The sequence below is a fragment of the Pieris rapae genome, chromosome 13 (genome assembly GCF_905147795.1).
Source record: "Pieris rapae chromosome 13, ilPieRapa1.1, whole genome shotgun sequence".
Lineage (NCBI taxonomy): Eukaryota > Metazoa > Arthropoda > Insecta > Lepidoptera > Pieridae > Pieris > Pieris rapae.
The window spans coordinates 2,119,134-2,137,047 of record NC_059521.1 but is presented as its reverse complement, the minus strand read 5'-3'; the positions used below and the strand labels follow the sequence as shown (position 1 = coordinate 2,137,047).

At 33.1% G+C, this 17,914-nt stretch overlaps 1 protein-coding gene across 2 annotated transcripts in view; it reads left to right on the top strand.

Moving 5' to 3' along the window:
• The first annotated feature begins 54 nt into the window (after positions 1-54).
• Positions 55-17,914, top strand: part of LOC111003748 (cyclin-dependent kinase 14) — a 92,162-nt gene continuing 74,302 nt past the window's right edge. The window contains exon 1 of one of the 2 annotated variants that reach the window (XM_022274418.2): positions 55-258. In XM_022274418.2, coding sequence (XP_022130110.2) covers positions 150-258 — 109 coding nt within the window. In that variant the 5' untranslated portion in view covers positions 55-149. Of the gene's footprint in view, positions 259-9,364; positions 9,686-17,914 lie in introns of those variants that run through there. The other variant, XM_022274419.2, reaches the window with a different exon arrangement.

Genomic DNA, 17,914 nt, shown 5'->3' with positions numbered 1-17,914 from the left:
GGTGCCAGTTGCCAACCGCTGTCAATTGTCTCAGGCGTTTTATTTACAATCGGAACGTTGAATGGCCGCCGCGTTGTACTGTATAGTTCTTGTTAAACAATAGTTATAAATTAAATAAAATTTGCAAATATTATGCCTTATTGTGATCCATGAGTAGAACTTGTGAGTGTTGTTCAATGGACGTGAATACAATGAATTGTGCTAGTGATAAAATACCCGGAGTTTCGTCTTCACAGTCTTCAAAGAATGTCAAAGAAGGCAAGTTTGTGATTGTCAGATTTATATTTATGCAAAAACTCTGAAACTACTTAACATATCAAATTTCATAATTTAGAACTAGGAAATGATTATATCACCTAGATAGATCAATATTAATTGTTACTTTCCAAAAATTGTTAGTCCTGTGTATTTCAGCATTGAAACTAACCAATAATGCTGCTATCCCCTCTACTAAAGATTCAGCAAGGGAATCTATATCTACACTTAGGATAAATTTATCTTTCAAACAGGTTCTATTTCTAGTTATCCTATAGTTTTATTGTAATATGAATATAGATCTGTCTATTTTGTTAATGATTATTTTAAATTTGTTTATTAACTTTTCAAACAACTGGTTTCAGCACTATTGAATTTAATTTGTAAGTATAATTGAACTATACATGGTTATAAATAGACAGAATAGATTTAAAACAAATTAAATTTGTTTAAAATAATATATAAAAATGTTTAAGGTATGGTCAAATATTAATATTTACTTATATTTTTATATTAGTTTATAATTATTATAATGGATGTGGGACTATTATGATTACTATAGAACTATTTCAACAATATGTAGAAAATACAAAAATAATAAATATTATCTAAAAATAACTAGATTCAGTACTTATTAAGTATCGGTACATTATGCTTAAGCAATTAGCCTAACAGCCAGCCATTGATTTAATAATCTATTATTTTTATTATAAATTATTGCATCTATTGTGAATGGCTCAATTAGTGACTTAATACACTATTTAAATTAATAAAAAATATAAAAAAGCATATATTACTTTCTTTATAAATTAGTTATTGATAAGTTTCATTAATAAAGAAATATTTCATTTGATAATGGCTGATTGCACTTTTTCGATTCTATTAATAGTAAGTATCTAATATATGTTATAGGTAAAGAAGAGTGTGTATAAAGAAAAACAGAAATCAATAGGTACCTAAAATTGCATTGAAAGATGGCTTTACAATTTGAACATAATATTAGAGCCATCTTTCAATGTATTGTTTAAAAGGACACAGTGCTGAATTTTTAAATTTCATTGACATATTTAATTCACATATCTATACATTTTTATATCTAGACATTAGTCTGTCTGAAATAATAATCCATAAAATGTTATATATGGATTATTATTACAGACATATAACTATATTCAATATTAATGATGATGATATCCATAATACATAACTCATGAATTTAAGTTTTTAAATTTTTTTGATTTTTTCCAAACAACCGAACCCTATTATACTATATCTAATAAGGATATCAAGCAGCAATATAATAACTCTTGTTATTTAAGTTCATAAATACCATAATACTGGTTTAACAAGATCCTCAGTTAAAAGTCAAAATGGATACATTTCTTTGATAAGAAACTTCAGATTGCAGAAAGCGATAAGTCGTCATTGCGGGAGATTTATCGTTGCCGCCTCGATACGTTGAACGAGAAATCTCATGATAATCTACGTTATAACCCGGAAATTCAGTGTCTCATTTTAAAATATTTTTGTATACACGCTTTTATTTTTCTTTGAGTATATGTGGACACAAGCTGTGCCTAGCGGCTTAACTCTCGCCAGTTTGGTCGTAACATCATGTTTAATAGCTTTTTTCCTATCCAACGATTTTTTTGATCGATGGGGATGTTGATTAGCTGAGATTAGCACGTTCAAAAGAATAAATATATAATGACAAAATCGATCGCCTGCATACGATTCGGCAACTGAGAACCGCTGGCAACTGGGTGGCTATCTTATCGACTCAGACGTGACGCTCATCTCCTTCAACGTCTATAGTAAATTCTTAGCAAACCCAAAACCCAAATAATAAAAATAGTTCAAATTCTCAGGTCCTTATACCTATACATAACGTTATCCTCTTAGATGCTGTTGAAAATGTTATTTCAAAGCAAACTTCTTAGGTAATTCGTTTAGGATCTCAGCCAGTAATTGTAGGCAATAGGATGCCCGACTCCATACGATTGAAACATTTCTTAACCATATCCTATCCTGCTCATTCGTTACAATTTTAATTCTTGTATTGCTTCGCAATTCATGAATCTGTGAGCTTATATAGTTTTTAGTTTTTTGAAGTTATACTTATTTTGGCGCGTTAGGGAACAACGATGTGAGTATGTAATAGTCAACGTTATAGTGTTTTTGTGATATTTAAATTAACTTTATTTAACTAGATGATGCGCCATAATAAAACTTTCAATGTATTAAAAACATTTTTTCTATTGTTAGTGTCGTTTTTTGTACAATGGTAGAATAACATGTCTAAAAAGACACACGTTTTTTTATTGTTATTTGCAAGTCTACAAAGATTTAGGACTATAGAAATAGGATCGTTTACACTTATTTATAATTTGTAATAAATTTTAGGCATCAGGTAATTTACTGTTATTCGTACGGCAACGCTTTAACAATTCTTTTTATATTACTAAACTTTCCTAACGTGTAATATCCACGGTTCACCTCACACGAATGCTTGCATTTTTGCGTTTTTTCGACACCGTTAGTACATTCGGCTGCCTAAAGATAATAAAACGATACCTGCCCAGACTTACTAAAGTTTATATATTTATTACTTAGGTGAAAATTAATTAAGATTTGGCTTGACTTTAAAAGGCCCAATGTTTTATATAATTTTAAGATGTAGGGATGATTAAGAATTAAAAATAAGTATTTGGAAAGGATACCGTGAAAATCACGATCTATTTCATAGAATTTCAATGTTTTAAATACATATAAGCAAAATGTAAAAATTGCACGAATTGTTTCTTTTACAATACAGCTTCTATGGATTAGATCTCAAATGTAAAATTCCATCGGGCTAATTATAATAACTTAGATTCTAGCAAGTAAAAGATTTTCCCAGTATGAAATTTAAGTTTTGCTAGTAAATGGGAAGTGACGTAATCTGTTGGAGCGTGCTATGATATTGGCCAGGTAAGTGACCCGAAGCCCTAATGCCAGAGGTGAACGCGATAAAAGATACTATTTTCATTCGGTAACTGCACCTGATTTTTCGTAATTTCAGTGGGCTTGATGTTGAAGTGTAATTATACTTCTTAAATATATCGATTATATTTATTTATAAGTATGTCAACATAGCTACACAGTTCAAATTGTAAATTTTCAAAGGCGTAACATTCTTTGATACAGTTTTATGCGCCTGAAAGAAACAATTTTCACAAAACTAGAAATTATTTTAATTGCGTGGTCTGTCATTACTTCGTACCTTCCTTATTACAATCAAGCGCTTCGAATTATAATATTCATAAGTACTGTCTAAGCGACAATTATAAGCCGAGGCATACTGTAACGAATGTATTGATGCGTCGAGCGTGGAGGTGTAATGAAAGGCCGGGGTGCTCCGGGACTGTCTGACACAATTCCGGGCGCCGGCGCGGCGGCGGAGACTGCAATCCCGGCCAGACGACACGCGCCCCCCACGGTAGCCGGTCACCCACTGAGGCCGTGACGATCGCGAATCGAAACTTGCGAATTTAAATTTCGAACGATTCTCATCTATCGACGACCATTGTTTGAGCGAACAATGCGACGTGCGTAATCCAGCTTCCTGTTTTGAATTGAATTGTATTCATATTAGAGCGAGGCTAGTGTTTATGGACCTTTGTTTACTGAGAAACTAAGTCTCGTCGAACAGTAAGAAAGTTGTTACATCGCTGTTATCCAGTGAATAGCCAATAAAAGCCGTCAAACTGTATTCCTTCGAGAACTTCAAGGTCTACGAGTATGATGACGATTGCAATGTACACGAGGATAGATTTGATACGAATAAGAAGAGTGAGTTATTTTTACTCTTTTAGAGTAATATTTGCTGAATATTTCATTATTTTTTTAGTTTATTTTTTGTCTTTTCACACTCAAAAAGGTTGTATTATTATATATATTTATATAAGAATACTTTTTCATTTATAATACAAGTAAGACGTAATCGAAACGTAATCAAATTTAATTAATCGTGAATTACGTGTTAATTAATCGCAATGCAATTTATCGGTTTGTGATTGGAATGCCAAAGATACTGTAATGCATACAGATAATTATTGATGATATCTGATAATATAAGATTATATATTATCAGGAATGTTTCAGTGTTGTGTCAGGCACAGATCATTTACTTGCATATTAGCAGAAATCTGAGGCCCCGACCAGACAGAAATATTTTTTTTATAATTAAATTATATTCACGTAGGCAAAGAAAGACAGGAATGTAATAGAAAACTATTAATTTTAGATAGTGATAGGTACGCAAACCCATATTGAATATATTTATTTAATTATATTAAATATAGTACAATTAAATTAAATAAAAAGCAGGGCAATCGGCGGCCTTATCTCTTTCGAGCGATCTCTACCTGCTATGCTGGTTGCATAGGCCACAATTTTGTTTGACTCCATTTCTACCCAGTTTCATATTATCAATTTGTACATAATTATTGATTTCGATTCAGTATTCCTCATGAAAGTTAAATGATAACGAGAATTGTTTGAATGTCGTGATATATGATGAGAGCCATTCAAGATATAGGTTACTTGTTTATACTGAATAATAAGCGAACGTGCGGATGTAATAATAGCAAATGTATTCCTATGTTATCTTAATATCACGTTTGTACGCATTATAAAATTGATACTTAAGTAATTGAAAATACATGTACCTACGGTCCCTAGGGCGGGATATGCTTTCAAATATTTCATATTTAATGCAAAAATGTTGTTTGACAGTTATTAAAAAAAAAAATTTAAAAAATTGTTTTGGCTATTTTATTGTTTAATATAATTTAATGCAATTGTAGAAGTGATAAAAACAATAATTAATTACAATTATAATGTATTTTTATATAGTTTACAAGTTCTGTAAAAATCCGTTATAATATTCATAGTAACTCCAAGGATTTTAATTTACGCGGTTCTTATATCATCTTTTAAGTAAAGAAGCATTGACGGAACTTTAATTTGATAATATGAGTGCAAAAAAGTGTTCTTAAAATCTCGTCTTTGGAAGTTTGTCAAGGAACTAGTGTTGCCCAAAATCGCATCTTGGTCTTGCAGTCTTGGTCTTGTTCTTGCATTTTTGCAAGACCAATACCAATACCAAGACCGCCTTATCGTAGCAAGACCAATACCAAGACTGAAGCCTGCAAGACTTGAGCAAGACAATACTTAAGCCTGCAATACTCTTGCGTCTTGCAGTTAGGACAAACTGAGATTTGGGCGTTATCAAATTTTCAACTTTATCACTAGAGAAATAAGGTTCAAGATTGATTGGGAAAATGTGACGTTCTGCGAATAAACTGTTGGTCGGTCGGTGTATTATATACCTACATATTTGATAATTTACCGACAAAGACGCCGCGGTTTGCAACAAGTGTATCACAGCATTTGACATGCTGTCTCGATAGTGGGTGATTTAAACAAATTTGAAACGTGGAAAAACTCCAAATATGAGCGATGTCATATTGCTTTACGCATTTAGTTTTAAAATCACACATTTCCAAAAATCGAGATTTGCAGTGTCGGTTTATCAACTTCTATCGTATCTACTCTAGTAGCTAGTAACCTCCATAAAAACAGCAGGCAACGTATAGTTCCAATAAAAAAGGAACATAATAAACAATATTATTTGCATAATTATCTACACTTTATTTTTGCGTAGGCACAAAACCTATTTGATTTTGATTCTGATACTTCTGTTTTTTAATCTTTCAAAGATTTATTCTATCTATCAAAGAATGCCGCATTTTTCTTTGTCAGTCTTCGGCTTGTGTGCTTATAAATATGAGTTTTTATTTCAATTTCAGTCATTTCTAATTGAGTTTCGCTTCGAGTCTACCTTATTTATTATTCTCGCCCATTTACCTAGCTAGGTACTCTAAATTCTTATTGCTTTCGGAGTGAAAGTTTACAATTTGACATGAGTGACGAATAAATAGCAATAGGCTAATAGGTATTTGCAAGTCTTGCGAGACTTGCGAGACTCTTGCTGCAAGATCAAGACCAAGACCAAGACTGAGAGCGCAATACCAATACCAAGATCAAGACCAGGTGCATTGACGCAAGACCAATACCAAGACTGGTCTAAGTCTCGTCTTGGTCTTGCATTTGGGCAACACTACAAGGAACCAGTGGTGCTACAACGTTAGGTCTGAGATTTCTATAGCATTGTTGGCCTAGTGGCTTCAGCGTGCGACTCATACCTGAGGTCGTAGGTTCGATCCCCGTCTGTGCACCAATGGACTTTCCATCAATGTGCGCATTTAACATTTGCTCGAACGGTGAAGGAAAACTAGGAAACAGACATGTCTTACACTCAAATAGTCGACGATGTGTGTCAGGCACTGGAGGCTGATCACCTACTTGCATATTAGATTTAAAAATAATCATGAAAGAGATTCAGAAATCTGAGGCCAAGATCTAAAAGAGTTTGTAGCGCCACTGATTTACATTTTTTTTTTATTTCTATATCTGTTTTTTTCTATTAGGCAAGTAGGCCTTTTGAAGTTTTGATTTCTTCAGTGGTATACGGGATCGAATCTTAGGAATCAGAGTGGCATGCTTAAGCCAACATTGTTCTGTGTACGAAGTTTGGAGTACGTTTTATTGTCCCCTCAATTTCGCGTTAATACAAGAAGTGTATCTCATATTAATACAGTAAACCATGCTTCAAAAACTATCGATGACTTCCTTCTAAATTTAGCCCGAGTCACGTGACAATGCAATTTGAACCTCGACAGAATAACTTGTGGTCAGTAACGAGTTGTTTGTGGTTCGAGTTTTTGAGTTTCCTTGTTATTTACTAGATTTTAACTGCCAGTAGGTAGGTTAGAAATGTTTCAGAAAAATATTTTATAATATAACCACATAAGTATTAACAAAACAACGTCCTAACGGGTTTTTTACGCCGGCTTTTTCTCTCGGCCTACACCCTCTGTCTTCTTTGCCGATGAGTAGGGATGCCTACAGGTCCGAATTTAATGACGTGGAATAAGTGATACCTTGACCTTATGTTCCAAAATAAACGTAATTTATTTTACTTTTATTTTAACACACCGTTATATAAAACAGATAGAGGATTGTTTGGAATAACTGTTAAAGAATTTCGTTAGGAACAAAACCGTGAGCAAAAACAGCGTAGTGCCTTTAAAATACTTGTACTATACCAATATTAATAAAATACAGGGTCGAGTGGCTGACCTTTGGGGACTGATTTTTTATCACAATATGCATCCGTTTATCAGTTATATTGATTTTGTGATAGGATGAACAAATTGACTAGAGCGTATCAAATAGTGCCGGTTCAATTCACGCTAACGAGATTTAAATAATTTGTGTAATCAAAATTAATTTACTCGTATTGTACACTTCACTTCTCTTCGCACCACTACATACAAAATTATGAAAAGCGGTACCATACTTCCAACATGCGGATACGCCCAGCGAAATAAAGTAGGTACAAATAAACAGTGATAATACAAACTATGAAAACATTTAATTATCCGTACTTAATTCTACTCTTAGCTAAGCCAAGTGAAACGAAACGCGTCAAAACTCTGTGTAATGCCATTTTGGTAGCGAAGGTACAAGGGTTGAAGAGCGGCCGAATTGGTAACAAACTCCGCGAAGGAAATCGTCTTAATTTAGCGTGTGAAGGAATTTGTGAGGCACTGCAACTATTACGCTATACTTTACTTGACATATTGTAACATAATGTCGCTATATCAACTATAGTTATAAAGGAAATTGTTTGTAGAGATATGAAAACTACCCCATTGTACATAAACATAGTATGTTCATAAGCTACTCAATATTATATCCTTATCGCTCTCGTGTTTTTGGATGAATTATATTCGTGCATTTTGCGGAGGTTCTATAGTCTTTGATTATATTATATTATACGTTAACGTACATTTTAATTTAACGTTAGCTTTAATTAGAACGACTTAAAAATTCTTGAAGCTTATGGTGTGTGTATCGTATGCTTCATTTACATGTCTTTTGTATTTAAAATATTTAACGCGTTCACAGTCGATTGTATGGTAATTCTTAAAACCTCTTCTTGTAGATATATAGTTATTTGATGATTATATTGAAGCTTTAAAAAAAATTGTATCTGTTTATTGAACAGTTTTTACTCTATCGTCTTCGGCAGACACATATCGGCATATATTTTTATTGGGTTTTCTTAGCCAAGTGATAATCCTTCCGTGACCAATCTAAAACATAAGTTTTATTATATAATCACCAAGAAACATGTGTTAGAAAAATAAAGTCATAAAGTTTATTTAAATATCACAAAAAAGTATTTCTACGTAATTAAAGTACTTTTTTAAATTTAATTGTTGACTATAACTAACTTCAGGGTGTCGGTTTTTTGTGACGGTGTGCGCATTGTAAAAATTTACTCTCGTCATTTTTCTCTAACGCGCAAAAGAAATATAACTTCAAAAATTTTATTATCCATTAAATAAATGATTTAAACAAGTTAACTTATCCGTATCTATTTACTTCGGTTTTAAATATTGTATGTTTTCGTTGAATTTGTATTTTGAAAGATCGTAAGTGCATATTTGTCTTCAAGGGCATCTCCCGAATGATTTTAATTCGTTCCTATCATCCCACGTTCATGAATCAGTCAAGAAAGCATTTATATATTAGAAGGAGAATGAATTATATTTACGTTACATTCACACATGTACAGCTTGATAGATAAAGACAATGCTCACACGACCCAATCTCTTAAAAAAGAAGTAATTTTTTTTTTATAAAAAATATAATTTTAATCATAAAATCGAAAGTGTAAACTTATAGCAGGTACATTCCTTGTCAAAATTAACTTATGTTCCTTTTTTACTCGGAAAAAATAGAGAACCTTGATTCAAAATTAATTTTAAACTACTAAACTGAATTATGAAGGCATCAAAACATACTATTTTTCTATCACGGGCCCAATTTTTATAAACAAGTTTATGTTAACCAGTCAAGTAACTGCATTGCTTGCTAACCAAGCTAGATAAAGTGCCAGGCGGCTTTGTAATTGTATGTACTCATTACTGGTTCACTGGCCAGTCTGCCTCTGCGCTTCGTCGAGAGAAGGCGGCGCGCGCGCAGTGGATTATAAAAAAATCTAGGTCGCGCTTATGTTATAGCTTATGAGTGGCCGGTGACCACAAGTGTATCCTAACGGTTTTATACGTTCTACAGTTTTTTAAAAGAAATGTTGTGTTAAAATCGGAAATCTATGTGGGCCGAGTGTTGAAGCTTAAAAAGCGGATATCGTTCAAGTGTTTCTTGGAAGTGGTGAATTGATTTTTGTGAATGAGTCAGCTAACGGGCGTCGGGATTGTTAACATCGTCAACGTCCTGCCTACGATCTCTGAAGGTGATTGCAATTTTGTTATGTCTAGGGTTTATCTAACTAGGAACCGGTTTAATACCATTCGGGAATTGGTAACGGTAATGTATAATTGCGGCACTAAGTTATAAATTTGTTATGTTTTTATTTGCATATGGTCTCTTCAGTGATTAAGGATTTATTATTTTGAAATTTGTTATTTTTTGATTGTGTATATTATTTGGTTTTATACCTTAAATATTTTTTAAATAAGGATTCCTTATTAGGTTTTTGATTGGCTATCCAGGTCTAGATTTTAAATTTGCAATGAACTCTCAGAGACGTAAGTCTGCAGTCCTTTTGAGCATTATCATCTACATTTAATGGCGAATAAATCTTTGACAGCTAATTTATGTAAATTAATTGTAATTTTGTTATTCTCGCACATGCCTTAGTAATTTTATTAGTTTTTATCCTTTCCAGGGTTGCCTGGAAGGGGGGATTTGTTATAATAAGCCCGCCCGTTGTACCTCTAATAATTTATGTCACAGTCAAAATCTGTTATAACGACATCGATGGGACTCCTCATATTTTTTGCCCAAACCGATAATCCCAGCAGCCGATGACGTCATTATTAAGTACCTAATACAATATAATTCAGCCGGGACCCGCGATTGGGGCAATATAACTGGTATGTTGTCGTCGTAAACGGTTTTGACTGTATTTGTTTTTCATTTGTAATATAACGAAGCTTTGATGAATAAAATTAATTTTATCTATTGTCTCGGTTAAAATTTTAACAAACATTTCTTCGTGCGGCAAATATAGTGTAGTAAATTATGTTCAACGCTCGATCGGAACCAGTATGCATAATTTACGTACTGATTGTAATTTGTATGGAGCCAATCGTCGCACAATAGAGCATTGAATTTTGTTCTAATAATATGCAATTTTATAAATTAATCTAACAAATTTATTGATTTTAGTTTTAATAGCCTTCACTCGTGTTTTTAAATAGGTTTTCATCGAAGTTAAAAATTCTAGCAGAAATATTTGATTCGAATTTATTACTTGTTTGATTACCAGGAAAATACGGAATTCTCAGTGTCGTTTCCTCGTCTTTGTTAGTATTATATCAACAATTTCCGCTTATTTTAAGTGCAATAATTATGATCATGACATAATGTGTTTTATATTGCGACCTACTCGATTGTGTGGATCTACTGTTTTTATGAGGCTCATCTGATGTTAAGTGATTAGCCCATGGACACATACATAGCGAGAAGGCTCGCAAGTGTGTTGCCGACCTTTAAGAATTCGTACGCTTTTTTCTTGAAGTACCCTTAATCGGTTCGGAAATCATTCGAAGTTGTGGAATGACGGACGTCGAGGTGAGACGAATGGTATTTTGTATTCTGCCTTGGCGTCCGATAATGAAACTCAGCTGCAGGTAAAAAATCTGGATAGTCATGCGCCGTCTTAAGTTCTCATGTCATTTTCACACGTTTGTATGTGTGTGTGGTTCACATATGTGAAAAGGATATAGACGTGTTTGATTGTCCGCTTTTTAACATGTGCTATGTTTGATAGATAGATAAAATTAAAGTTTAATAAAGAATTTTTTTTGAAACTAGTTGACAATAATGTTTAAACAGCTCAATATAGACGTCGCTTCTATAGTTAATAGCTTGTACCCAAGTAGGTAAGTGTTTTTTGTTTCTCACAACATCTGTTCGAATTTTAAATGTGGGATGTCGGCTGGCAGGTGCGTTCGGATCGGAAATCACTGAGTTTCATCAGCGGGTTTCTTGTTATATTTATCTGGCAGTGATTTATAAATGTATAAGAGAATAATAATAACGTTTGTTTATTAGTTAATTGCCTAGTAAAAAATTTGTTAGAAAAATATTCGGACAGTTACAAAAACATGCCCTGATTTATTTAGTTTATGGTCAATACGTATCTGAATGTTGAATTGTCATTAATGTTAGATCTTATGGTGAATATGGTTAAATGATTCTCAGATCTCAAAACTAGATTTATAATATTTATTTCCAACGCACAGATATACAGTATAATATTCTTCACCTACATACTTATAAACAATAATAAAAAATTGATAAGTAAATAGAAAATTTTAAAGAAATTCTGAGAGACTTCTCCAACTATTCAAAATTCGAGCGCACTCCCTCAAAGACCGGCAACGCATCCACTAAAAGTGGGTGTCTATGGGCTGTGATGACTGCTCTTTTTGGGCGTCCCGCAATTTCGTTTGCCTCCCTATTATATATATTAAAAAATATTTTTTTAAACCTTACCTGTGGAAGTATTGCGATCGTAAAGCTAGGAAAGAACTAGCAGATTACCCAGGCCCCAATTTAAGTTAATTTTATTATCAACTTTAAATACAAATCTGACTATCACACACTATAAGTAAATTTTGACGCTTTAACAAGATTATTTCTAAAACTGTTGGACGTAAATTTCCTATATCTAAAACTTGAACATCATAAATTATAAACTATAATAAGATGAATTGGTAAACGGAAGGGGTAGATCCCAGATGGACGCCAGTCGCAAGCGCAGGTGTTTAGGAGGTCGTTGCACGGATGTTATTCATTAAAGATATCGCTAACCCAGTTCTTTTTTATTGATTCCTTTGTCGTATTAGACCTAGACATGATAAATATTTGCTTATCTATAACACTCTACTTTTTACCTCAAAGGAAATGAGTCGACGGAATTTTTTTTCCCAAAATTTAAAGTGCTTAAAATTTTTTATGACGTTATCAAAATATTTTGTGTTAACGCTGTCGCATGTTTTACAGCTTTTATTAACTTAACAATAACTTTATTCATATAGAAACATATACAGTTATGAACGTCAACAGAAAATATGTTTAACATACTCTAAATTTACATTTATTACCAGTTCGCAAGTCTAGGGCGTAGAGCGGGCAAGAAGAACTGACAAGAATCTCTCCCCCAATCTTTTTAATCGCTAATAGCTTTAGAGTCATACAGCAGCGACTATTGTAACATATCTTAAGATATCGATTTTGGAAAAATCGGCGCACGGCATTTCAAAGATTGCGTGAAGTTAATGAAATCGAAATAATAATTCTAGAATTTGCTTAGCGAGTTTTCTAACGGAAAAGTTAGGAATGATTTAAAGTAACTTCCGGAAATTAATTTTGTGTATAAATAATTACCAGAGATATATTTTTTTCCACGGAAACGATTAAATGTATAATGTCCTATACGGCAGTGATGTAAATGGATTCATCGTGTAGTATTGACGACATAAGTGGAGGAAGTGTTTTTCTGTAATTATATGTCATTTTCAAGATCACAAATACGGCTGTAGTATTTTAAAGTCGAAACTTCTTAACAGGTATCTTTTCATCTTAGCTTTATTATTATAAGGATTAATTTATTAATAAACGCAATATGAGCGTTACTTAATAAGTGTTTTGTATCGTTTATTTATAACAAGAAATGAAAAAGTAATGTTACTTGGGTTTGAAATTTTCAACGAAACTGCATTTTTTTTATAGAACAGGGGGCAAACGGGCAGGAGGCTCACCTGATGTTAAGTGATACTGCCGCCCATGGAAACTTTCAATGCCAGAGGGCTCGCGAGTGCGTTGCCGGCCTTTTAAGAATTGGTACGCTCTTTTCTTGAAGGACCCTAAGTCGAATTGAATTTTTAATGGAAATAGGGCAAATAATTTTAGTATTAAACATTATTTTGTTTTATTTTCTCTATTGCAAAGAACAAAGTTTTAAATGAATATGTAATAACACGGAATATTGCCGTGAATTATTTGTTTCGCTTTCTTCATTCTCATTAGCCATTTGAAATAATTTCTAGTCTTTTATTTATAATTTATAGCATTCTTAGCATAATGTTCATTTACATACACTATATTTGTTATTGCGCTCAATAACAGTTTTCACTTATTTTTTGTAAACATGCATTGTTTCAATTTTGTTTTTTAATTAGAAAACTAATAGCCACAGATAAACATTACTAGATAAATATTATACTCTACATTACAAACAGACCCAGAGTCATTAGTAAAAATATTCTATTTTACTAAACATATTCTATATACATATATGCAAAATATACATGCTTTGTTTTAATGGGGACAACGCAATAGCTACTCACATTTATAAAACAAAAAAAATTATTTTGGTTATATAACAGCCTGAAACTATACGGGGCTCTAGGTACAGCGTACCAGAGAGAACAGAATACCAAATGCAATGTCACCAATTGATCAATTCAACCCTGCAATTGATAGACAAAGCCTTAATTTGAACTAAAGTCTTTCAATCGTAATCCCATTGCAAAAAGCATTGTTCTATTAATAGAGATCGTATGCGCCGTTGTGCATATCAAAGGTTGCATTAACATCACAATGGGTCGCATTGTGTGCACGGTCACAGGTTTGAGGTCGTGTCATTCCACTCGCGATGTATTGTGCTGACGTCGTGTTCCTTGGAGCCTTTTCACTTCGCCTTTTCTTAAGCGGGTTCTAGTGGACCTTTCAGTTCGACTTGGCTCTTGTGTTGTGACTTTTGTCATGTTTCGGTCTGGTTTATACAAAGATTTAGACATTTTATTAGCTGTGTAGTAATGTTACTCGACTAGCATAACAGTTATTAATATTTTCATACTGTTAGTTTTTATTTAGATGTAAGGTATAAGGATAGGCTATCTTGATTTTCTCTCCCTTTAACATGAACACACGGCTACGATGCTCCCTTGTTCCACAGAGAAAAAGAATTATAATTGCTCTATGTACATTCAAGAAGGGTAATAACCATCTTGCCTTTTTACAAAATAACCATTGAAGTATTTCCGAACCTAAACCTAGTATTCCGATCTTAAAAGAGCAAACCAATTGTTAAAAGATGGCAACGCACTTGATAGCCTTCTGGAAATGTGAGTGTCATCTAAACAGACCCTGCCCGTTTGCAGACAAAAAAAAAACATCTATGTCCTAATTGATTTTCCAGTCATTATTGTATGAGCACTTGAATTTGAGTAAGTAATTGTTTACAAAAATGCAAATTGTTGACGTTAAATCGTTCGCATTAATATTCCTAGCGCGTTTCAAAGACATTAATTCTGTTCTTCGGGAATGTATTTTTTATCTGCCTTTGTCATGCTCCGCGCCAACGGTCTTTATTGTTCCTTACCTTGCCCTCGATTGGTCGCGTTTTGAATAAACGCATCACAATTATTTTACCCACCACTGAGCTCTGCACTTGGCGTTTTATTTATGCCAGCAAGTGTTCGTGATTCGGAATTTATTGCGATGAGTTTTTGAATTTGGAATTTACCCTTCTGTAAAACATTGTTGACTAAATATTTCAAGTATGGAATGTTTTATATGTTATAAAGCTTTTTTTTTAATTTAAAATTCTAATTGGCAATGAAAATTCGATATGAAAATTTCCTAAGGGCACTTACTGATTTAAGAGTAACTAACGTAAAGCAGTGTTGCCCTAGAGGGTTCAGCATACGACTCTCATTCTTAAGGTCGTAGGTTCGACTCCGGACTAATGAACTTTCTGGTTATGTGCGCATTTAATACTCATTCGTATGGTTAAGGAAAACATCTTAAGCAAACCGCCATAACTTAGACCCAACGAACAAGTCGAAGGGGTGTACATAAAGGTTCTTCACCTTACGTATCTGAAATGATCACGGAGTAGATTAAGATATCTGAGGCCCAGAGCTAAAATAGTTTAGCGTCATTAGTATGTGTAGTAGGCGTTAAACCAAATGCGTAATTACATAAGTACTTATTATTATATTCTTAAGTCAAATAAGTTGATCGTCTTCGATTTTGCAGAAGACGATGAATATTATGGTCTTAAATGCTTTAATTAGTCAAAGTAATTAGCTCGTTAGCGCATTACTCAGTTCTTTGTCTACGTTTTAGCGGAAATTATGCTAATTGTTGAAAAATATTTGAATTCTGGAACTACCATTAAAATTGTATTCTGATTCTCAAAAACTTCTTTATCTTAACGGTAACCGATTATTATAAGTATTCTTTTTTTAATGATAATGCATGGTCACGGTGACTGAAGACAAAAGGTGTTGAATGTCAATTGTAGTAAAAGTTATGAAGTATTTATTTCTCCGGTCCACGCACGCTGTAAAGCACGCGAAAGGTCGGAAAAATTTAAAATAATTATAAATTTATAATAATACATAGCTTCAATCCGTTAAAAAGTGTTTTCTTTAGACCTTAGATATATCAAGCCTATTATCGCATTCATACTAAGAATTAATCTTGTTATTGAGGTAATCATAGAAGCAAAGGATTTGTTCGATTCAATAATTGATAACACGATAAATAGCGACCCAAATGCGGATCTTTATCTTATAACTATTGATCCAGGCAGTTTGGTTGTGAGGCGTGGCAACGTTTTATAATTCGATGGAGCCGGCTGCACGCACGAAAAAACATGATGCATGCGGCGTTACCTCGCTCTGAGGCGTTCCATTTAAGGCATGAAGTGCGAGCGAGAGCGCGGAACGAGCGACAAAAAGGGACAATTGCCCACCGCGTTCGGCAGCATTCGTTCGATAAAAATTTATTATAATTGTATTTATGCATACAAATAAATGTAACTTGATAAATTCAATTGTGATTTCCATTTAAATACTCTATATCCACACAAAATAACTATCAAATTAAAATTTTCTTTTGAAAAACTCCAACCATTCCTTCAGTATTTTCTTATGACATTGACACGTTCAACTATCGTCAGTAAACCGACTTTACAGACAACCGATTTTTTTATTATCCAATTGTGGTCGCTTCGCAAGGCGAAGTGGAAATCTTGTGAGATTCAGGAACGAGCAAGGCCGGCTTAATTTGCCTGGACTATATGCACAACGGACGAAATGAGCCTATGATATGATATGTATGTATGTATGTGGTTATATCAAGGAAGTTTTGGTTCGTGTACTTTGGTTTTACTATTATTAGGATAAATTCAGATCTGGGTATATGACACTAAGTTTATAAACATAACTGATATGATATCTTAATTTCAACTATATTTTTTACCATAAATCTTCAAAGATAAATTATATGTATATGTATTTAAAATTTACACAATATTTTTCGATTGTTACAATTTGTTCTTTTAAAGAAGCTCACAGTAGAACGCTACACTTTTTCATATAATCACATGAAAATATATGTATTGCATCCAGTTGCAAGTACAAACTCGAGTTGTTTTGCTCTTGGTGTCTTTTTAAGGCACTTATTAATGAATGCTAACCAGTCACACGAGTGGATAACGAGCAAGCTTTGAGTGTTTGGGGATCTGATATAGGGACTAGTTAGTTTTTGTTAAAGTGTATTTTGGGATCTGTTGAGTGCAACACTGTATTGAAAGTAGTAGGAAGCGTACGGTGTAAAAATATCCTACGTTCAGACACCCACTTTTTGCAAGGCGATTACTGTAATATTTTTTTTGTAACCCTATTCCATATTGTCATTTGATAATGAACATGGAACAATATGTGAAATGGCGCAAAATCGAATGATTTTTTTAAAGTAATGTACGTGTTCCAAATTCAAATTAATTAAAAAGTTGAAACAATAATTTTTTTTATGCAATAGTATTTATGGCGAGACTCGTTAGACGTCACATTATAATATCGTATGTCGTCCGTATGATAGTTTTGCTTTAACCTGGTTATAAATTGCGATGATGGCCTATCATCGTCCGCTCATTTTATTAAAGCGATATATAGACATCTAAACCGCAGCAAAAAATGTAATTGTGTACGGCAGATGTTTCACGTGCGTTTTAAAAACTGTCTTATTAATAAATGTACCCTTATATATCTATCTAGTATCTACTACCATGTTAATATGAAACTGAACAGTGCTTATAACGTTTTGTCCAACCATCGTTACTCTGACAGTTTATTGCCTTAATAACGTATATTCGTAACATATTTCGAATAAAAAATTAAACTGCTCGAAAAAAATTGTTGAATATTTTAAGATTATACGTTAATTAAAAAGGTCAAAGCGGCTGAGATGATGGATTATGTTATAATTGCCCTACTTTTTACCAAAGGCTGATTCAGGCTATCAGGTCGTTATATCGTGTTTTCATATTTAAGACGGAGATTTGTTCTTTCTGAATATGGTTTTAAAGCTGTAGTCTACACATTCGTATAACTTTGATGTTAATCTGATTCGCAATTTTTTTTATTTAAACTCCTAG